We start from the raw sequence: 22,853 nt of genomic DNA on the forward strand, positions 1-22,853 counted from the left end.
GCTGTGCCATGGTCAGAAACAGCCCCTGAAGGGTCCCTTTCCCACTTGCCCTGGGTAAATTCCATGCCCCGAGGCAGCTGCCAGAACTCTCTGCCTGCTAAACCAGCACAGGAGACCCCGACAGGCTCCCCCAGAGCCAATCATTTGCTCTGCTTCAAACATTACCAGCAGCTTTACCCAGCTCCCATCACCACTGGCTGCTTTGTGCTGATGCCTTAAGTTTTAGCTTTTATATGTTTCATATTCTCTGGTGCCCAGGTGTGCAGCTCCGAGCCTCACATGAGGTGTCAGTGAGCTCTCTTCACAGAGTGGGCACACAAAACAATTCATTTTCCAGCTCGATACCAAGGACAATCGTTACAAGTTCCAGGCCCAAAAGCAGGAACAGCGCTGGGCTGGAGAGAGAAAACAAGAAGGGTGGGACTCCATAACCTGCAGCTGGGACTGGACAATTCACCCCAATATGCAGATGGACCAAAACTTATAAAAATGTGAGATCTCGTGACCAATCATCCATTTTGTGACCATTTTTAGGTCCATCTTGGGTGCAGCCCTGGCCAGGCTCTTGTAGTGCCCAAGGTGTGTCCTTTAGGGCCTTTCAATAAATCCCTGCTTTATTCTGAAATCTGTCCAGCCTCTGTCCTAGCTCAGCCTTCCCCAGGCATCAGTGCAAGTTTTGCTCTTTTCCTACAGCCAGCCCTCTCCATATCCATTTTTCCAAACCTCCAGCTGCAGAAAACCCCATTTCTGTGCCTGTCACATCCATTCAGCATCACCTCTGTGACACAGGGGTGGCACGGCCTGTACCCGACCCCTTCCACCCACTGCTCCCTGTCCCTTCCCTCTGCTCCAGCTCCAATCCCTTCCCATCCATGAGCAGAGCCGGGTGAGGAGGAAATGAGCCGTGAGCTGCCTATGCAATGAGATGGAGAAAAACCACCCTAGGGGGACACACTTCATTTGCAGTGAGATAAGAGAGATTTGGTAAGGTCAGGCTTTGCTGCAGAGGGCAGAGGGGTGAGAGCATCCCGATACTCCCGGAGCTGCCAGCTCAGCTTCTGTCCCTTTTCTGGGTTTTTCTTTTTACCTTTTCACACACTCATTCGCCGCGCTTGACATTTCCCAGCTCACGTTTTGCAAACAAAAGCTCATTTTCTGTTCAAGACCTGCACCTCTCAGCTGGTTTCCCACCCTTCCTGCCCTCCTCCCACGCTGCAAGACGCAAACACGGGCAGGACAAGGGATGGAAAACCCCTGATCTCAGGGGTGTTTTCAGATGGAGAGCCAAGGATTTCTCTCTGAGACACAGTGAAGTTGATTCCTACACAAAACACTTCCCCAGCTGCCTTTTTATCCTCCTGGAGCTACTCTCCCTCAGCCTCAGTGCTGGCTGGAGCTTTTGCAGGGTACAAGATTTGCAATGCAGTAAGAGCAAAGAGCCATTAGGAAAATCCTGTTTAAGAGGGGTCTCCCAGCCTCCTCCACCTGTGCAAACACAGCTTTGTAACCACAGGCCTCCAGAAAATGCCATCAAAAAGACGGGTACAAACAGCAGCTCCCTCATTTCCTCCCATTCCACTGGGAATCCCTCTCCCTACACTGGAGGAATTGCAGTAATTGCCCAAAACTTGGCCCTCAATCTCGATGAGACACAGAGAAGACCACCAGGAACCAAGGTGAATTTCAGGGACACAAATCCTGCCTGCCTGAATTCCTCCCCCTCTTTCCACTCTGTTTTTTAAAACACCCACCACATGTCAATATTCTGTTTCAAGAGAGCTCGGTAAAAAATTAGACTCGGAGGATCTGCAGCCAAAATTAATGAACTTTTTCACAGAAAGAAAAATCCCCAGGCCTTGCTCCGATCGCAGCAAATTCGGCAGCAGGCACCAGCAGGCAATTACGGTGTAGATTTTGTGGCTGCTACTACAGGGCTGCAACCACAAAATGTGAGCTGTTAAATAACAACACTTGGCAATTCCGTGGTGTTCTATATTTTCCCAGTGCTAGGCACACATTAGCTAATTGAATTCCACGGGGTTCCCTGGGAGACGGCGCTGGAGGAGTTATCAGAAGATGAAGTCACTCTCCGGCTTCCTGCAGCACTCGACCTGCACTCTCACTTTACAGCAGCACACAAACCCCGGGGGATGACCCCACCTCGAGGTCACTGGGAGGACCTGGCTAATAAAAGCCACAGAGCCGAGCCCTGCGATGCTGAGGCCGGGAGATTGGATTTTCCAGCGTGGCTGGGTGTGAGTTATGATCAGATCTGCAGGATACAGTCCCTGTTCCATTAGGGACATAAAGCCATCAGGAACAAGCGTGTTGCTCACTGCAAGTCTCGTTTTGCAGGTCTGGATGGAGAATCAGCTGATCCCAACCAGGTTCTGCACTCACGAGCCCTCTCCCGCCTCAGCTGGCTCCGGGGCTCCTCGTGAGTGTCACCCTGAGAATCAGGCCTTTCAAAACTGTTTTCATAATTTCTAGCCATTTTCCCAGGAAAGTAACTGTAAACATAGGTGTTTATACATTCCATTAAAGATTTGCCTTTTGATGGACGTCTCTCATGGCCAGTGTGGTTGGGAAGGTGGTGACCTGACCATCCAATCCCTGGTCATTGTCAAAAACCTATAAATACTGAAAGAACAAATAAACTCTTCTTCTTTCACCACACCTCGAGCTGCATCTGTGTGAATCATTTTGTATCCAGCAGTGCCATGTGAGGGTGGGAATTTGGGAGGGAATTGTCCCTCCTGTCCTGCCCGTGTCACTCTGGGACAGCCCAACACTGCTCCTCACACTGGGCTGGTTACTGTGGAAAACCCTGGGGCAAATCCTGCCTTGGAGTTATTATGCCTGGAAAACAGAGCAGGAAACAGAGGTGCAGAGTGAAAAACACTGAGGGATTTCTGGCTGGCAGCTCAGCTCTTAGAAACACAGGAATGGTCTGGGTTGGAAGGGACATTAACAGCATCCCATTCCAACCTGACACCTTCCCACATCCCAGGCTGCTCCAAACCCTGTCCAACCTGGCCTTGGACACTTCCAGGGATCCAGGGCCAGCCCCAGCTTCTCTGGGCACCCTGTGCCAGGGCCTCACCACCCTCACAGGAAGAATTTCTTCCTGATATCCCATCTAAATCTCCCATCCTTCACCAACCTCCTCAGTTAGAGGTGGAAAAAATTCCTGCCTTTTCCTCTCTGCATCCTGCTGCCCTCAGAACAGAGCTGCCAAGCCTGTAAATCATTCCAAAGCTCTGCTCAGAACACATTTATTTGTTTACTCAAGTGGACAACATTATGTTAAGTGCTTTCTATGCTTTTCCTGAAAGGCTCCATTTATTTAAAAACTATCGACAGAGTCAATAAGTTTCTAATGGGCCACATGTAAAAATTGATTTCTCTAGGAGGGAAAAAAGTGGAAAAAAGTCATCACAGCAACAATTTGAGCAGGTAAGTGGATGGGGTAGATGTACTCAAGGCAATGCTAGTTGGCCATTGAGGCAGGGAAAGAGAAGCTGTGACCACAGTGAGCTCAGACACAATTCAGGGGAAGCATATTTGTATCTGTAATTAGATTTCTCTTCCAAAAAAAACCACTGATGTGCCTTACAGGGTCTTGAAGCTCCTCATGCAAGGCCAGCTGTTAAATTTTGGAGGCTGTTCTTCAAACGAGAGCACTTTTAGGAAAATACACTGCCCAAACTTCAACTTTTCTGCAGGGAGCCCGAGATTTGGAGAGAGACAAATCCACAGAGAGGTCAAGTGCTGAATGCTGGGACTTGAAAAAACACAGCTCTTGGGAAAAAAAAAGGGTAGGAAGTAGGGCAGAGAGAAAGAGAGAGATTTGCCCTCACCTCAGAGGAGCTGGGAGGTATCTGAGAGAATGATTAACCCAAAAATTTGGAATCAAGCACAGGGATCTGGTCAGAAAGTGAAGAAGTAAAGGCAGTGAAAGGCAGGGAGGAACAGTCACTGCTTTGTCTAAATCCTCCTTCCCTCATGCTAACTAGAACGAGGAGAAATTGCTTTGGCAGCCTTGCAAAAACCTGATTTGTTTGCCCTGCTACCACATGCCAGTGAAAATATGATCCATAAATCCCAGCAATGATCGGGGCTCTCCAGAACACCTCACATCAGCTGCTGGGAACCAGGAGGGCTGGCTGGGCTGAGAGGGGACATTTGTCACAGGGTAACGAGAGACTCTGCCTTCCTCACCTGAGCAAGGGACAGGGAGGTGCCCCTGGCAGCAGAAAGGCCAAACACCACGGCCTGTGCTGGAGCTCAGGGAGAAAAAGAAGATTATTTTACCAAAATAAGGTAATTTCACAAAAGCTAAACCCTGGTCAAAGCCTGATCTGTAGTTGCCTGTCCCTCTGCTTGATCTGACATCATCCCTTCCTTGCAAGGGGTGTCACCCTGCTGACAAGCTCCAGCAGAAACGTGTGACACTCTCTGGGGGATTTGGACACCAATTTCCCCTCCAGTTCCAGTTCCAGGCTGACAATTCAGCTTTGAAAACCTTGTCCTGCATGAAGACCTCTTTATAAATCACCAAACAAAGAAGAGAAAGCAGGAAACAAGACAAAAAAAGCCCCAAAAAACAAACCCCAAACCCAAACTGATTTATCTGGTCTGTAGGAGTTGAACACAGCAGCTGTTTTATCAGCAGCAACACCTGCACACAATTCTGTCAGGGAACAAAACTGCACCCAGTGAATTGCCCTGCCTGACTTAAGGCACTGGGAAACCTCCTTTACACCTTCCCCCTTACAGTAATAATTTTAATTGTTTCAATTATTCCCATCTAATCTCCTTGACAAATATTTTGAAATTTAAACCCAGCCTGAGGTCCGAACATTATTAAAAAAAAATAACAATGAACCAAACAGAGAGGGGAAAAAAATAAAAAGACAAAATCCAACAAGCTACAAAGAATTAACAAGCTAAAAGAATTAATTGTAGCGTGGGGTTTTGGAGGCATCCAACTCCCCTCCTACTCTGTGCTGCTGATTTCAGGGATTTCCAGTGCTGGAAGGAACATTTTCTTTAATGCACAGCAGTCTGCTTGCAATGGTCTATTTGTGCACTATTATTATTATTATTATTATTATTAGTATTATTATTATCATTATGCACATCACTGCCCCTTTACATGGCTGTGAGCTCTGTGGAGACCCAGCCAGCCCTGCCAGGGTGAGGGGAAGGGATGATGAACAGCTCTGAGATCACCCCTGCACCTCTTCAGGGAATTTCATCCCTCCCAAAATTCCCAGAGCAAGGGAATCATCACCACGTGGAGATGCCAGGGAGAAATTTGGGTTGGATGGGAATTTTTTGGCAGGGGATGGAGGACAGGAGGGCTGCCCAAACACAGGTGATGGATGTGGGGAAGAAAAATGCACCAGACCTGAGTTCCATTAGGACTCCTGGAAAATTTGCCAGGCTGCTGCTGCAGACAAAATCGGGTCCCTGGAGCTGGCTGAAGGAGCCTGATAATGAATTTGCACGCAGGAAAGGAGCCTGTGGATATTTTTACTTTGGGCTGCTCGCCTCAGCTCCCATGGAAATGTGTCAGGGGCTGTGGGTTCCTCCTCATCTGCTCCAGTGACCTACTGGGAGAGCACTGGTGCCACTCCCTGCAGCCACCAGGCTGGGACAGAGGGGACATCACCCCCAAAAATCCCCTCCTGTGCCCCAGCACGAAGAGAATTCCCTCCCCTGACGCTCACAGAGAGCAGAGCTGCACCACACCAAGAGCTGTCGGCTGGGATGTGCTTATTAAATAAAATTAATGCTAAAAGACAGAAACAGAACTCCCCTCTAGAGCTGCAGGGCAGGTGTTTAATTCAGCATTTTATCCTATTTTCTCCTCTTTTTTTCTTTTTTGCCTGAGATATTTTTCCATCTCCAAGCAGCTCAGTGCTCTTACAGACTCTCTTCCCTTTTCTGATGGGCTCTCTCTCCATTTAAGCCATCTTTTTGCTTCCTCCCCTTGACAGTAGTTCACTGTGATTTTATCTTTTCTATTAGGCAGTGATTGCAGAACCTCAGAGGGTTCATTAGGAGCTTGATAATCCCTCCAGATTTATGAGCCTAAATTGCTCACTCCCATCTCCAACCCCCATTTAAATATTACTAATTTCCTTAAACATCTCTTCCATCTGCCCAGGTTTTGTCTGATGTCACCTTTCCATAATGATCCCTGCCAAAAATCCAGTTAGTTCTGCTAAGGGCTGGGCTTTTGGACAGAGTGGTAAAATAACCTTGATAAACAGATTAATACCCTGAGAGAGAGCGAATTGCAACAAAACTCATTTCTTTCTCACCTGCCATAGCTGCATTCCACGAGATCAATGGGTTTGAAAGGCAAATTTCACCTCCAGCAAGTGCTTAATCACACCCATGCTCAGGACTGGGGTGGGGCTGGAGGTGGGAGCTTCATTTTTAGAGCAGCATCCCTGAGCAGACTCTGCTGAGCTGGTGATGTGCAGGTGGAAATTGCTCCCTGTGTGCCCAGCCCTGCTCTGTGGGACTGGGAATGGGCTGGGGAGGGCAAGTGGAAGAGGAGCAGCTGTTGGGAGCACTGGAAATGCTTCCTGGGAGTGGGAATGGCTGTGTTTGGGCAGGTCTGGCATCATCCCTCAGCAGCTCTGCCAGTGCCACCGTGACTTGGGGCACAAACCACGACCCCCAGGCCCCATCCCTGCCTGAGCCCTGCAGGAACATCCCTTCCTCTGCCTGTCCTGCCCATTCCATGAACAGGATCAGTGAAGTTTGTCTTGCTGGACTGACCATGGATTGAACACTGAGCAGGAACCCAAGTGTTGTCCAGCCAGGAGCCTCATGGCCTTTTCTATTCCTTGCATTTCTCTCTCTCTGACACCTCCTTCCCCTTATCCCTTCTCCATTCTGTGCCCCAATTGCTCCCAACCCCTCCATTTCCCTCCTTCCCCTGCTCCTCTCCTCTCCAGCTCTCCTGCCCACACGTTTGGCTCCGTCCCTTCCCGTCTGTCTCCCACCCAAACACAAAGTGTGATTCAGCTCTCGGCTTCCCTGCCAGAAGCATTAATAGAAATTAGAGAATAGGAGAATCACTTGGGCTGGGAGGCAGCTCCACTTAATCCCCCAGGTTTCCATCAGCCCCACAGCAGCACTGACAGCCGGGTTCCTGCTCTCCTGCTGGCACCTCCCCACACCCCATGGCAGCCCTGGAGCTGCTGCAGCAGCAGAGGTTTCTCCGCTGTTTATTTTGCATTTCCCCCTCTGCTGCCTCAGCCCATCACTCCTTGTTCAGCACAGCACTGAGGGGTTTAACATTAATGTTCTTCCTGGCCATAAAGCCAAAGCACCGTGCTGGAGATATCCCCTGCTCTCAACATTTATGGGGTCATCCCTCCTTTGTCCTGGGGAGCAGTGCAGCCACAGGGCTGTGATGCCTTCCAGATGCTCATCCCTGGCCTTTTCCAACACAGGGAATGGGCCTGAGGGGGGTGACAACACCAGCATAACCCCCACAAATCAGGACAATCAGGACCCACCCATCTGCTGGAGCTTCCCAAAAACTTGTCCATCTCATTGCACCAGCTCCTGTCACAATGTCCACAATTCCTGCCTTTGGATGCTGCACCAATCCTTTTCCACCTCCCAAAGACCTTCCCAGCTTTTCAGGAATGATGTCTGAAGAATTTTTACATATTTTTCATGTATTTGTAACCTTGTAGCTTTTTAATATGTAGCTGGAGAGTTTCTAGCAATTTTCTTGCCCTTCCTCACATTTTAGAACAATAAGCCAACCATTCCTAACACATCCTTGAAATTCTGGTTTGGCTGATTTTAACAAGAGGAATTCCTAACGAGGGCATCTTGTTTTGCAGCAGAATTTAAGAGACCTAATAAGACACAGAACAACTCTGATGGGCAGACCCAAGGGTGGGTTGCTGGGGCAACTGCTCTCTTGTTGGATGTACCTGTTAGAAGAACTAATTAATTAACCTGATAAAAGCTGTGGAAATCTGATGCCATGAGTGCACAGGAAGCTTTTGCTACAGATCTGCTTTTGGGATTACTATTCTTGAGATTATTTGGAAAGGTTTTGCCTTTTGATTCCAGGCAGCAGGTGACACCCCTGCCTCCCTCCCTCCCCGACACAGCTCTGCCCAAGGATCCCGTGGGTCAGGGGGATCAGCTCCCATTGAAATGACAGGAAAAGCTGGGAAAAACTCCTTACCAGATTAGTGAAGATATAGGTGTAATAGGCAGATGCCATCCCCAGTTCAGCTGCCTGTGAAGGAGAGGGAAAAAGAGATTAAACCAGAGCCTGACAATCTCCAATCTCCACTCCAGCAAGGCAGAGCCAGGGCCACATCTTGCTTTTTCAGGTTTATCTCTCCCTGCAGGAAGGGAGGGTGGGACACAGCAGCACGCTTGGACCTAGGGAAATTCAGGTCTGGGGAAGCAATTTTTGAGCAGGACTGAGCCTACCTGGGGTCTCCTGCCCACGACAGCCCTGACAAAGAACCTGCACAGAGAGAAATGACCCAGCTCCTGACCCCTGGGAGCATCCCTGCTCTCTCCACAATTCTGAGATGGAATTCAGGGATTCCTGCAGGTGAATCCATGCAAGGACAAACTCTAAGGAAGATGTCTGTGGAAATCAGCTTTTGAGCTCCCAGAAGAACAGCTTTTGAACCCCTGACAGACCCCAATGATCCATAGAGACACTGGAAAGGTGAGGGGGGTCCTGCAGCCCCACCCCTGAGAGCTCCAGAACCCCTCAGGATGAGGAATTCCATGATGTTTTTGGAGGGAAAAAAATAGAATTTCTGCTTTTTGTGTGGATGCTGCTTTGCTCCTGTTTTGGGACATAACAAAGAAGAGCAGCTGGGAGCTCCAGGTTTGTCCCTTCCACCACAAACACCATGACGGAGACAGAAAGCTCTTGGGAGCTACAGGAAAAGGACAATCAAGCCACTGGTGGTTTTCCAGTTTTATCAGTCAGGTTTGGGCTCAAATCCCACAAATTAATGAGCATGGATGAGACCCAGTAACTCAGGCTGCTCTTCAGAATTGAGATAGGGCTGTACTGGCCACAGAAATAGAAGAAAACAGGGCAAAAGTATCCAGGGATGCAGAGAGAAGGACACGGAATTTTCCATGGGGATGATCTGTTCTAGAGATCACAGAGCAGATAACTGAAGCCCTTTCCCAAAATTCTCACTACACAAGGAGTTGGTTGTGGGAACAGATGCTCAGGAAAGTGGGGCATTAATCTGCAGATGCTCCTGGAAGCCTCTGTTCCACTGCCAAGCACAGCTGGTCTCAAATCAAGCTTCCAGACCCTGGCAAAGAGGTTTTCCCAGCAGTCCAGACCACACAGAGGAACGGGAGGTAAAGAGGGAAGGACCAAAGGCAGCACCTCCTGGTGTGAGTCCCTTTTTATCCCTCCCAAAAGCTGCGACAACAGAAAGCGAGGGAAGGAAAGACAGAAAGAGACAGCTTGGATTGCACCTCTCCCTTTTCCTGCCTGTCTTTCACCTGTTCCTGTGCAAATCTGAGGCCACCACCGTGGCTGGTGGCTCAGGCCTGGCTGTGCCCAGCCCCCTGGCTGCACACTGTCACCCTGTCCCTCGCCAGGGTGGCACAACAGACACAGCAAAGCCCTTTGCTCCGTTTGCCTCATTTTTCACCCCCTCCGCAGCAAAGCCTGGCACCAATTCCCCCTCCTCACCCCTTCCTGGGGACAGTGACAATGCCAGCTCTCTCTGTGACCCACTTTGAGCTCAGAGTGTCTGCTTTCAAGGGCAGAAAATCAAGGTGAGCAGCAAAGCGGCGCCTGGGAGCGCCTCTCCCATCCGTTCACCTGGCTCTGGCAGCTGGGAATCTGGGAATCATCCACGTGTCTCCAGCCCATCTGTGGAGGCTGAGGGATGAGAAACTGTGAATTCCTCTCCCTGAACAGGGCTGCTCTCCTGGGACAGACCCAGCAAACCCACAGAGCGTTTCTCCTGCCGCTGCTGCCCCGTGGGACAGGATGTGGATTCACCTGATGCTCAGCACCACCACCACCCCAGGCTCCACCTCTATCAATTAAACACTTTCCAGCCTCCCAAGGTGCAAGAATTTGCCAGATCAGGACTCTTTATTTACCACCCTCCATTCCTATGGTCCTCTAGCTGGAAGAATTGGGTTTTACTGGGAAATGCTGGCAATTTCTGACATTTCTCAGTGGTGGCAGAAGGAGGCTGGAGCTGGGCAGGGAGATGTGGGTGCCTGGAGAGAGCTGCTGGGAGCCTGTGGGAAGTCACTATAGCAACAGAGGAGGGGGACAGCCCTCAGCAGCCAGGCAGAAAGAGGGGAAAAAGGGGGAAAAAAACACACCAAAAAACCCCCACTGAGTAGACAACCCCAAAAAATCCCCCCAGACTGTCTATTTAGAAATGAAAATTGCATGTAGTGGAATAAAAACCTTTTGAGGCGAGAGAGGAGTGATAAAAACATCCCTGCTGGATGTCATCAGAGATAAATCTGACACAGGCAAGGCCTTTGGATGACACATTCCGTGCTAGAACAGCCAGGACAGTGTGGAATGCCTGCACCAGCCAGGGGGATCCCAGTGCTTGGAACCTGCCTCCCTTCAGGAATGTGCTTCTTGTTCCCTCCAGGATGTGGGGAAACTGCTCCATCTGGAGCCACTGCTCAATTGTGAAGCAGGCTATCAAAACAAGTGCTAGGAACTGCAGCCAGAGACCATTTAAAAATAAACAGGATTAAAATAAAATCTCGGTTAATAAGACAATAAAAATAAAAAGTAGGAAAAAGTTAGACACATAATGGGTGGGGAAAAAGGAGGCACAAGAGTCATTTCAGAGAGTTGAGCAGCCCTTCACAGCTCTCTGATGGCAACACCACTTGTGGAGAGCAAACACATCCCCTCAGAGCAATGAAACCATCGTTTGCACAGATCCAGCCCTGGAAACTGGGGCAGAGCCCATTGCCAGCGCTGCTGAGGGAATTGTCCCTTTTGGAAATGGGGCTGGGGGGAGCAGGGGGTGGAAACTCACCTTCTGCAGGATGGTGTGGGACATGGAGGCGTTGGCATGGACGATGATGGTGGCTGTCTTGTCATCCCGGATCTCCTTCAGGAGCGGGGTGGGGTCCCGGCTGTCATCCAGCATCCGCACCGACAGCGTGTCCTTGGAAATGAGGAACTGCCGCAGCAGCTTCTCCAGGTTTAAAAGGCCTTTGAGGAAAAGAGAGAAGAAGAACAGGTCCCTTTTAATTTGAGGCCTGGTTCTCCCATGGAACACAGTGATCCATGGCAGGATGCATTCCTGAAGTTCTGGGTCTGTGCACTGAAGTTCTGAGGCTCAGAGCATGGTCCAGCAGGGAATGAGAAATGATGGAGTTACTCCATCTGTTCCCCACAATGAGAGAGTGGAAAGAAAAGGATTTGGAGCTCAATTCTGGGTCCAACAGGAATGAGAAATTATGGAGTTATTCCAGCTGTTCCCCAGAAAAAGAGAGTGGAAAGAAAAAGATTTGGCACTCAATTCTGGGTCCAACAGGGAATGAGAAATGATGGAGCTATTCCATCTGTTCCCACAAAAAAAGAGAGAGGAAAGGATTTAGGACTCATTGCTTGGTCCAGCAGGGAAGGAGAAGTGATGGAGCTACTCCAGCTCTTCTCCAAGAAAAGCAAGTGGCCCCAAACTCCTCTTGGGAAGAGATAAGACCTTCAAAAAACCAGTCTCCATTATCTCCCTGCATATGGGATTGTTCTGGTTACTGGAGGATTATTCCTCCCCCTCAGCCTTTGCATTTCCAGCTCCCAAATTAAGTGGCCAGGAAGGTGCAGCTGTTTTGGACATCTTGGAGCACTCTGATGGGTAGCTGCTCTCTTCCAAGGGGATGAGAAACTCTGCTGAGAGTTGGAGGTCACTGCAAAAACACAACATTAAAAAAATGGTGACAAAAATAAGGACGGGCACGTCAAGGGCTCCTTCCAGCACGGCTGTCTTGAAGCCTAATAAGATGTCAAAACTCCTGCTGCAGATTTTGTTAGTCAAGAAAGCAGCTTTGATAGAGCCTCTCTTCTCTCCAGCTGCTGAGTTTCATCAAGAAATAACCTCCTGCCAAGTTTGATTGACCAGAGGGACCAGCAGATGGAATCATCAGCAAGACACAGACAGCACAGCCACACATCCCATCCCCACAGGAAGACAACCCCAAAAGAGGGGGGGAAAGCTGAGCTGGAGAAACACAACTACGAGCAGGATCACATCCCAGCTGGTAGAGAGGCAAATTAACCCTCAAGTCAGAGTTTTACTCTTAACCTGACTTATTTTTGACTGCATGAATCCACTCGTTCCCCAGCAGGTCGGGGGGCAGGGAAGGGACGCAGCGGGATGGGATCAGTGCTGGAGCTCTCAAGGACTCCCAGCACTTCACAAGGTAACAAAGCAGTGCAGGAAAAGAGACACATCCAAGATGAGGAGCCTCTCGTTCACAGCAAGAGGTTTAAAGCACTCTGAGTTTGCTCTGAGCTCCTGAGGATGCCCTTGCCTCTCACCTCTTCTCTGGGTACAGGTAGGAACACAGCAAGGGGTTATAAAAACCGCTGTGCCAGGACTTTTCTGGGTCACATCAGCTCCTTTTTCTCCCTCACCAGGCAGAGAATTCACTCTGCTTACAGCACACAAGGACCTCACCTGAAAACTTCTTTTGTCTTCTAACCCAAGTGAATAGCAAATTTCACCTAAGCCCTCCATTTGAGCCTCGAGGACATGGAAAATTTATTTTCACCTCATTCCACATCCACGAGGGACCAGACAGGCTGCTGCAAGTCACAGCCCTTACACTACCAAGTTTACTTGCAGCTCATCCCAGCACACTCTGCTTCTGTGAAACCCAGGGAAATTTTTCTAAAGCTCATCAGGCACAGGGAGAAAGAAGTGGAACCAGGGAAAAAAAAAAAAAAAAAAAAAAAAGAATCATTTGATCTCCACCTTCAGCTCGAGGAAATTATCATTTCCAGCATGTTAGATCCTACCTGTAGCCTCATCAAGCCTCCTGCTTGCAGCTGCTCTTGCTGTGTGCAGGGAAGTCTCTATTGTGTGCAGAGATTCCCTTTTGTTTGATGCCGAGAGGATGTGAGACTCTTGCTGCTGCTGCCGCTGCCAGACTGGCACTTCAGAGGGATGTGAACCCCAGCAAAGGCCTGCAGACTCCTCCTGGCACCTTTGAAGTACTAAAGTGAGGACAGAGAGGCTGCACCAGGCACCTGCTGCTCCAACACTCCCGTGGGGAGCTCTGAGAGAGGATCAGGCTGGCCTGTGGCAAGTCCTGACCTTGATTATTTGATTTTTCCTTATGGAAACATCCGGAGCTGGCAGGAGCAGCCGTGCTCCCGAGCTCTCAGCACCAGAGCTGCTTCTTGGGAAGGAGGAAAAGCAGGAGCTGGAGCTTTCCTGGAGTGCCACATCCCTGTTTAATGCTCCTGCTGATGGAGGACCTGCAGTGCTGCTGATGGTTGCAGTCCTGGACATGGATGGTTGGGAAGAAAACATTCCCATGATCCAGCCTCGCTTTTAATCCCAACACTGTTGCTTCAAACATCTCCCTGGCTGTTAGAATTTAAAAATAAAAAATATTGAAAATAAAAATAAAGATCAAGGATGTGCACAAGGGTGCCCTGGTCACCCTTCCCAAGCACTGGGTGTTATTCCCTCCCCTCTGACAGTCAGACAAGCTACAAAATAGTCCATGCACTCTTCTATTTGCCTTTTTGGGTTAAGATTTCTGTGGAATCAAACAAAACCTTCCAGAGCAGTTCCCAAACCAGCTAATTCTCAAACATCACAGAGAAACTGAGTCAGATAACCTTATTCTAGCCACCAAACAGAGTCACACAAATCTAATTCTATTCATGGCATTACATTTTACATTCCCCACAGCATTACACTTAGGCTGGCCCAAGTTCTTTGGCTTTAAGGGTCATTTTCTGCTTCTGCCAGGGGAAATCACAGCCAGCCCCCAGAGGAAGGATGTGACAGGATGAGTGTGGCAGGGTAGGGCCCAGGGGTCCCATCACACAGCCTCGCACTTAAACCAAAGCAGCTCCAGTTTGCCCCTCCTGGGATCTAAATAACAACATCCCTCAAAGCAGCATTTCCTCACTGATAAGCACGCAGCTCTTCTGCTCCCCTCAGCTGCCTCAAGGGAACCTCCCAGAAGCCCAAAATGCCTCCAGTTAGTTGTTTAAGGACTGTGCTCAGGAGCAGAGCATGTTCTAAGGGAAAATCGGGGTTTGTGCTCCTACAGTTAAGCCTTGCCTGTGCTCTGTTACAGCCAGGGCATGTTGGGCTTCAGGCCTGGCTCACATCAGGTCCTTGCTGAGCACAAAGAGTGGGATGGATGAAAGGCTCCTGTCCCACTGCCTCCCTGGCTCTGGGAAGGACTCGGCACATCTTAAATACTGAGTTATCCAGCAGCACCAGAGTGAAATAAATTGGATTGCTTCAGGTAAGGGGGTTTGATCCAGCTAAATAGAAATCATATTAATCATATTAATCCCAGTGGGAGACACGTGGTGCAGGACTGGGGAGCAGGGCAGGGGTGCAGAGCCCTGGGCTTCCTGCACTGCAGCTGAGAAAACCTAATTATCTTTGCTTCCCTTCTTGCTTAAGGTTAAGGTTAGACAATGAAAAATTCCAGCACTGGGAGTGATGTGGGAGACCATTTGCATGATTTTAATTGCATCATTTTGAGCCAGGGCCTTTTCTGGGGTAAATGTGAGGTGATTTACTGACTTCCCTCAGCCAGTGCCCACTGCCCTCAGGGTACAGAAAGCACAAAGGCAAAGATGCTCCTGTTTCTTGTGTCCCTGTGCAGGAATCTTCCCACACCAGCTGGGATGTTTGCCCAGGGCTCCCTGGGAATGATGCTGCCTTTCCCTCAGCTGGCCCAGTCAGAGAGCAGCATTGCCAAAGCTCCCCCTGCATCCACGGGCCTTTCCAAAGCCCCTCTTCCAGGATGGTTTGTCTGGCAAACTCCAGAGCTGATGGATCTGGCACAGGGCAATAAAAACACAACTGGTGTGGCCACCCCAAATCTACTGCCTGGTGACCTCAGAAAGCACAGGACACACTTTGCTCCAGCAGCCAGGGAGCTCTGCAGGGATGGATCTGGTCCTGCTGGGATGGATCTGGTCCTGCTGGGATGGATCTGGCCCTGCTGGGATGGATCTGGCCCTGCTGGGATGGATCTGGCCCTGCTGGGATGGAAATTCCAGCATCCAGATGCACAGTCACAGCAGATGTAGGGCTGCAGAGCCCAGGAGGGTGTGCACTGTGCTGACTATTAATCAAATCCTGCTTTTAGGTCACAAACTTTACATTGCTTTGGACAAGACATATTTCAATATGCTTTACTTACCTAAAAACAATCTCCAGAAACAGGCCTACACCTTATTAATTTTTTTTTTTTCTTACTCAAAGCCTCATCTATGGAAGCAAAATGCTCTTCAGATGGTCAAACAGAAGGAAGGAAAATCTCTTCCCATCCCCTTTCCTCCTCTGAAAAACACCTCCATGAGGCACCAGGGTGGACAAACTGCTCTGGAGTGGAAAAGGCTGCTCTGGGCAGAAACATGAGAACTGGGGACCTTCTGAGCAAAAAGGAGATGAAGCAGAGGGCAGGCAAAGGCAGCCTGGCAAAGACTTACATTCAGCTTTGGCACAGATGAGGCAGGCTGTGGTGCAGTTAAAGAAATTCAGGATTCCTGCCACGGCCACGCTGATGTCGGTGTTGCTGGGGTGGAGGTTGAGGGTGGTGAACCTCTGGAGCTGCAGCTTCAGGAACTCCTCTGGAGCCACTTTGAAATGAGGAACCTGAGCATGGCAAGGAGGAAAGAAAATATAATTAAAGAGGAAGTAGAAATAAAAACAAGTAAATCTGTGATAAAGGGCCTGTGGTGTGAAACTCACAGCAGGCAGAAAGTGGAATATCCCAGTAAAACTGCAGAGGCATCACTGGAGTCAAGAGGGGAGGCTGGGATTCGTGCAACAGCAGAGGAAAATAATTATCACAGTAACGGGAAGGAGTGGATCAGGAAAAGTCTTGCTGAGCCACTCAGCGAAAGGCAACGGGGACTGTGATTACAGCACAGGAAACCTTCCCTGTGAGTTCATCTAATTAGTTGGGGCACTAATTGTAGCTGGGCCCAGCCTTCGTTTGGGAAGGATGCTGTGCAGGGACACGGGGATCATCCAGCCCTGCCTGCTGCACGGAGGTGCCACCAGGTAATTAATTAGCAGAGACCAAGGCAAGAACAAGATGACCCCGTGCTGGCGAGGCTGGCCAGAGGAGGAACAGCTGCAGCAGCCAGAAGCTTTGGGCATTTCTGATCAACAGGAGGCCAGACAGGGCTGGAAGCACCAGTGCTGGCCTTGTCATTGATCCAGCAGAGCAGCAGCTGGAGCGGGATGCTGCTCCACGGAGAATTTTGGGAGCTGGGAAGCCGCAGGGTTCTCTCTGAGGTAGCTGTGCTGCACATCCTGCAGACCAGGGTGGATGGAACGGGTGGGCAGACACCCAGATCCAGCCCAGACGCTGCAGGCTCAGCCAGATAAAGAGAGGCAATCTTGTTTTTCTTCTGCCACGCCAATTATTTTGGAAGAAACACAAGTCAGAGAAAGGGAAACATCTGCCACAGCTTTGTTAGCTGTGTCAGGTCCTCTCTCCCTCCATTATTGGTCCTTCCGAAGCCATCAGCCCCTGTCTCCCACCTCTCTCCTCCTGGGAGAGCCTGTTAGCAGCCCATGATGGCTGAGCAGTGACAGCAGGAGCTGCTGGTCAGCAGAGGGGAAGATCAGGAGTAATAAGCTGCTCTCTGCCTTGATTCCAGCCCTCAGCCAGGGAGGGAAAGGTGGATTCCTGTAACTAGAGCAGCTCCTGGCACATCCTGATCGCTCCTGGGAGTGACCCAGACCCAGCCTGGGACTCAGAGAGAGCTGCGGGCACAGGGGAAGGAGCCCAGCACCACACCAGCTCCCAGAGCTGAGCACAGCCCTGTTCAGCCCCTGCCCTCAGCCCCAAGAACCCTCCTCTCCTTTCCAAGAGCTCTGCCCCGGTGCAATTCCCCTTTCTGGACAGGGGGAAGGGATTCTTTGGGCATAAGAGGGGTATCACAGGGTCCATCCCCCAGGAGCATCAGTCACTCCAGCCGGTGCCTGGGGACACTGCTCCCTTCCCTGAAGGGTGGCTGTAGGCACAGGGGGCTCTGGCTGGGCTCTGTGTGACCAGCTGATGCTCCTGGGATGTCAATCCCATGGAATTCCTGCAGGTTTACATCGCTTGGAGGGCAGCTGAGAGGAAAAACATCTGAGGAGGGCACCAGCACTCACCTCTCTGAAGAAAAAAATAAATCAGGACATCAGAGACTCAGAATGAATCTGAATTTCTGAGGAAAAACACTTGCAGAGTTGCCTTTCCTGGCATGGAGCACGTGTCCAGGACATTTAGCAAGAGAAAACATTACAAAACACCCCCAGGAGACCCCTCCTGCTGCAGCCCCGTGCATCAGGGCTGAAAGATCCCTTCCATCTCTTCCACGCTCCAGGAACACCACCCAGCACTCATTTGTGAATGCAAATTATTTACAGTGCTCAGCCCCAGCCTCCTCTCCTCGAAAGCTGGGCTCCAGAGAGAGCCACTAAATGGCTGAGCCATGTTTTCTGGCTTTAAAGGGATGAACTATGAGAAGAGAACTCAATTTCTTCTCCCGAGTGCAGCGCCAGATCAGTGTAGGATGGTTCAAGGCTCATAAAATATTAAATCCAGCACATAGTCTGGACACAGACAAAAAAAAAAGGGGTTGAACTGGATGGAACAGCAGTAAGCATAAAGCTTGTGCAGCAAGTGACAGCAGGAGCTTTGGGGTTGCATCCATCAGGAGACACTTTGGGGTTTGCAGCCTGCGGTCACTGGGGCTGTGCTGGTGACGAAAGTGAGGAGCAAAAGGGGATGCAGAGATGGAAAGGGACTCAGAAAGGGGCAGCAAAGGGAAAAGGAAAACAAAATCTGTGCATTAGGAGGAGGGATGACAAACCAAGCTGTCCACTCTGATCACCACCAAGGAACTGCTCCGCTTACCTCTTTCTCCCCACAGATGTTGCTGATAATGGAGCTGGAGGCTGGGCTGGAGGAAGGTCCCAGGACTCCCACCACGCCTTTGGGGAGAATCTGGCACACTGTGGGCATCAGAGAGAAGGAACAGAGATCTGAATTCATCCCAAATTCCAGCAGACAGCTGTGCTCACAGTGCCTGCTGCACTCAGTAAGGACACGGCATCATCTCCTTCACACAACACTCTCTCTGCCATTTCCAACCCCAAAATCCCTTTATTCCCCCTGAAGCACTGTCACCCTGCCTGTGGCACTCTCCATCTTCCCCCAGCCTTTAAAAACCCCACCTAAACTCTTCCCAAAACCCCAAAATCTTCATCCCTGACCTTCTCTTGTACCACCCCCAGGACAGAAACATGAACTAAACTTTATGGAAGATGCTAAACACAGCAGTGACCTGGCTTCAAAGCATCAAAGAGACTTGCAGGAATTTCCCCCCTCATCTTTGCAGAGTTCAGTGGTAAAAATAAGGATTTCATTGATGGTTTTCATTTGTTTTGTGTTGTTTTCTTCCTGGCAGTAGTTAAATCTTCTGGCTCCCTGGCACCAAGGTTAGCAGAACCATAAAAAAACACCTGACAAACTGGAGGAGTTAAATCTCTTCCTGGGTTAAAGTGCAACCCTTTTTTTTTGTGGTCCTTTTAATTCACAGCACAAATCCAGCTGAATTTCACTCCCAGGAGCAGCCCAGCTGGTGTCACCTCCCTGCTGCCATCCCCTGCATCGCTCAGAGCCCTTCCAGAGCAGGAAAAACCTCTTGAACAGGAGGGTGAGAGCCCCTCATGCCTCAATCCCTGAGCTCCAAAAGCCTCCTGCGAGCTGGCCACAGCTCCTTCTGCAATGCCAGACCTGCCTCAGCATGCTCACACACTCAGCTTTTTCCCCTGACAAAAATTTGCTCAGCTGGAATCTTTCTGAAGAAATTGGATACTGAAGGGGAGGAAGGAGGCATCAAAAGGGAGAAAAGAGGCACCAAAACTCCTATGAGTTCTGGCCAGGGCAAGCTCACAACATTTCTGTGTGTGAAAACCAAACCACTGCATCCCAAAGCTGAGATTTTAAAGACAGGCACTCTTCAGTATCAAACCTGCCTCTTCCCCTGGCTTGCGCCTCAGAGCAGCTCTTGTGAGGGTTGGGAAGAGTTATTTGAGCTGGAAAAATTCAAATCTGAGCATGATTTTTGGTAGCAAAGTGAATTCATTGTCAAACTGCTGAGCTACAGATCTGAGCAGGGGTTTTAGCTACTTTGAGCCTTTAAATCAAGGCTGGAAGTGGAAGGAAAGCTCGCTGTGCTTGGGGTGGTTTCAGAGCAGCAAGTTTGGGGTTGAGTGTGGGGTTTGGGAAGTGAACATCTACAGTTTCAAGTTTTCCCAGAGAAGCTCTGGCTGCCCCTGGATCCCTGGAAGCATCCAAGGCCAGGTTGGCCAGGGCTGGGACCACTCTGGAAACTGTCCCTGCCCATGGCAGGAGGTGGAACAAGATGATCTTTAAGGTTTGTGCCAATCCAAACCATTCAATGATTCTGTCATCTCTGGCCTTAGACTCCTGAAGACTGGAATGAGGCCCAAATCTCATTTCATTTGTCACTTTGGGGAATTGGTTTTGCTTCTCTTTTGAAGGAAAAGCTCCTAATCCTCCCCAGTCCCCACTGATTGCTCTGACTTCTTACAGAAAGTGCTCATGAAATGCAAACATCTCCTCTTGGGTTTTCCTTCCTCCTGAGCTCCCTCGCCCTCCAACAACTCAATCTCCTACAGAATGAGGGATATTTTTCTGCAGCATCTTCAAAGGAATCCAGGGCTTGCTTTTCCTCCCTGCTTAAAAAATTTACAGGCACTTAAACCTCTCCAGAAGATCCTTTTAAATCAAGAGCACCAGCGGTTTGAAAGCTTTGCCTGCTGTCTCAGCAGCACTCATCAGTCCCTCTCAGCTCTGCCATTCAGCATCCATGAGGATGGAGCTGCTCCAAGCCCTCCCTTATCCACAGGTCACCAGGACAAAGTTTCTGGGGAAAATTTCGTTGTGCCATGCAGGGGAAAGTTTGGTGAGTGGTTTTCTTCTTGTGCCTGCTAGCAGGAGCAAAAAGTGGGTTAAGAAGCCATAGTAACAGAGTTGTAACAGCTGGAGGAAAAAAAAGACCTGGCTTATCACTACCAGGGGGAAACATCCATGAAAATGAAGGAAAATGAATGGAAACAAGGTGGAAGTGCCTGAGGCAAAGGTTTTGACCACATTTGGAAAGCCTCTCTTGTAATCCAAGCACATTTCCTATTTCAGAGCATTACCTGATGCTGTCAGATCTCCACAGAGAGAAAAGGCTCGACCTTGCTGCTGCCATGAGCGTCCAGACCAGCGCTTGCAAGATGTGGAAATGTTGGTCCTGTACCCAAAATCCATCTGTGATAACCACAGGGACTACAGCTGTGGATAACTACAGACCCTGTGCTGCTCAAACCCCTTCATACTCCAACCCCTGGGTACCACAAAAGCTGTGAGCTGTGCAGGGCGCTTTGTGAGTGCTGCAGGCTCCAGCAGCTCCCAGTTTTTGTCCCAGTTTTGATGTTGTTTAGAATTCAGGGGTTCAAGAATGCTGGACATGGAAGTGGCATCACTTTCAGAACCTCTTTACCACAGGCACCGCTGAGCATGCTGGATCAGGTGTGTTCAGGGCACAGGGACCCTCATTTCGTACAGCAGAGCAGTGTCCAATCATTTCCTTGAGGGTATTTGGGAATTAAGTCCAGGTTTGGACACTTGGGATACAGCAAGATATTTTTTAAAGGAAGGCCAAACTGCAAATTTATCTCTGAACGTGAAAAAGCACAACAAATGAGTAGCTCTTGATGATAAATGTATGCACATCCCCTCAGACATGGTCAGAGTGTCTTTCACTTCCTGAGATCCCAGAGCACCTGGAAAACATTTCCATGAATCCTCCCCTGTTCAAAGCAGGGCTGAAAGCTCCCTCCAGAGTGAGGATCCACCCCTGGGGCAGAATCATCTCTTTCAGAGCACACAGATACCTGAGCAGGGTTTCAAACAGAATGCACAGCAGATTCTTGGCTCTAATTCAGAATAAACCAGCAGGGAAGGTGTGGAAATACCTCAGCAGCTCCCTGATTGCCAAACACAGCCAAGATCTCCAGAGACAGGGACTGGCCACGGGATTCTCAGAGAGAAAACATCAAGTGCGTAAACAGAAGGGGTTCTAGAGATGCTCCAGAAGCATCCCTTGTGCTTCCTGACCTGCATCCAGAGACGTCTGGAGAGGCTGGGGATGCCCTGGAAGTGTCCAAGGCCAGGTTGGATGGGGTTTGGAGCAACCTGGGAGAGTGGAAAATGTCCCTGCTCATGGCAAGGGGTGGAACAAAATGATCCATAAGGTTCCTTCCAACCCCAACCATTCCATGATTCCCTGATAACCAGAGCAGGCTGAAACATGAAATCCTCCAAAGGAGTGGGAGAGGTAAAAACAGCACTGAAAGGACCCTTTGAAAGGGCACTTTGAAATATCAGTGTGGATAACTGAAAATCTCCTGTTCTCCAGCTGCCTCTCTCTCCTGAGCTGCCCTGGGATGTTTGGATTCACAACAAAGAGGAGCTTAAAAGGCACCCGAGGCCAGAGGGGACAGGGTGACAAGTAGGGAAATCTGTCCTGCCCAGGCATCAAAAGGAACAAGGTGGTTTAGATAGAGACATGATTAAACAAGTCATTTTGGAGCTGCACTAAAGGAACTGCACCATCAAACACAAAGGGAGAACAGGTTTTCCTAGAAACAGAAAAAAAAAAAAAAAGAGGTTCTGCCCACAATTTATCATTGAAACCTCCTTAAAATCACACAGGAGCAGGCAAGGTTTGTGTTCATTTCTATCTAAAGCTGGAATAGCAAATGAAGGATGAATGTAGTGGACTGACTCGGATTTTACCAGCTGGAGCAGTTCAGATTTTGGGGCTCTCTTACATTAAAACACCTGGGTCAGCCAGAAGGTAAAATGGGAGAAAAACAGCTCCAGAAAAAAATAAAATAAAATATAAAATAAAATACAAAATAAAATACAAAATAAAATACAAAATAAAATACAAAATAAAATACAAAATAAAATACAAAATAAAATACAAAATAAAATACAAAATAAAATACAAAATAAAATACAAAATAAAAATCTTGACTCCCCAAATAAAAACCCTAACTCCCCTAAATTCTTCTTCCTCTTCTATGCAATACATGGTGTAATCCCAGCACTCCTGGATCTGACAGCTAAGCATGGAGCTGTGATATTTAAGAGTGAATCAAAGAGTGTGAAATGTGAGAACAGTATTAAACAGCTGTAAACAGCTTTGCAGTCACAGGTTAAAACATCTCAACAGTTTTTATTAATATTGTGTGTCATAACAAATACCAGCAATGTATTGAAGCATTTGAAAGTCATGAAAGCCTTGAAATTTAAGTTTGAGGATCTGATTTTCCTCTGCCACCAGGATAAATCAAGAATAACATCAGTGACATTAATAGCAGAGCCATACAGAATCCAGATTATTCCTTTTCTAAGAAAAGCTTCCAGACATTTTTTTTTCCCTCCGCAGAAAAGGCAAATAACACACTGCAAAATTCACCAAAATCAAGTCAATTTGCTCCAATTGCTACTCTAAAAATCCAAGTAAA

The 22,853-nt window shown here is 49.0% G+C and overlaps 1 protein-coding gene across 3 annotated transcripts in view; it reads right to left on the reverse strand.

The window, feature by feature from the left end:
* Positions 1-22,853, reverse strand: part of GRIK4 (glutamate ionotropic receptor kainate type subunit 4) — a 171,013-nt gene that overhangs the window by 39,343 nt on the left and 108,817 nt on the right. For all 3 annotated transcript variants that reach the window (XM_014257316.2, XM_088066730.1, XM_088066731.1), the window contains 4 exons: positions 18,157-18,254; positions 15,728-15,893; positions 11,067-11,245; positions 8,234-8,287 (listed from right to left, as the gene is read on the reverse strand). In XM_014257316.2, coding sequence (XP_014112791.1) covers positions 8,234-8,287; positions 11,067-11,245; positions 15,728-15,893; positions 18,157-18,254 — 497 coding nt within the window. The remainder of the gene's footprint in view (positions 1-8,233; positions 8,288-11,066; positions 11,246-15,727; positions 15,894-18,156; positions 18,255-22,853) is intronic.

This window comes from Pseudopodoces humilis, chromosome 25, assembly GCF_049639895.1.
Source record: "Pseudopodoces humilis isolate 2021_Gansu_Grassland_sample_001 chromosome 25, ASM4963989v1, whole genome shotgun sequence".
NCBI lineage: Eukaryota > Metazoa > Chordata > Aves > Passeriformes > Paridae > Pseudopodoces > Pseudopodoces humilis.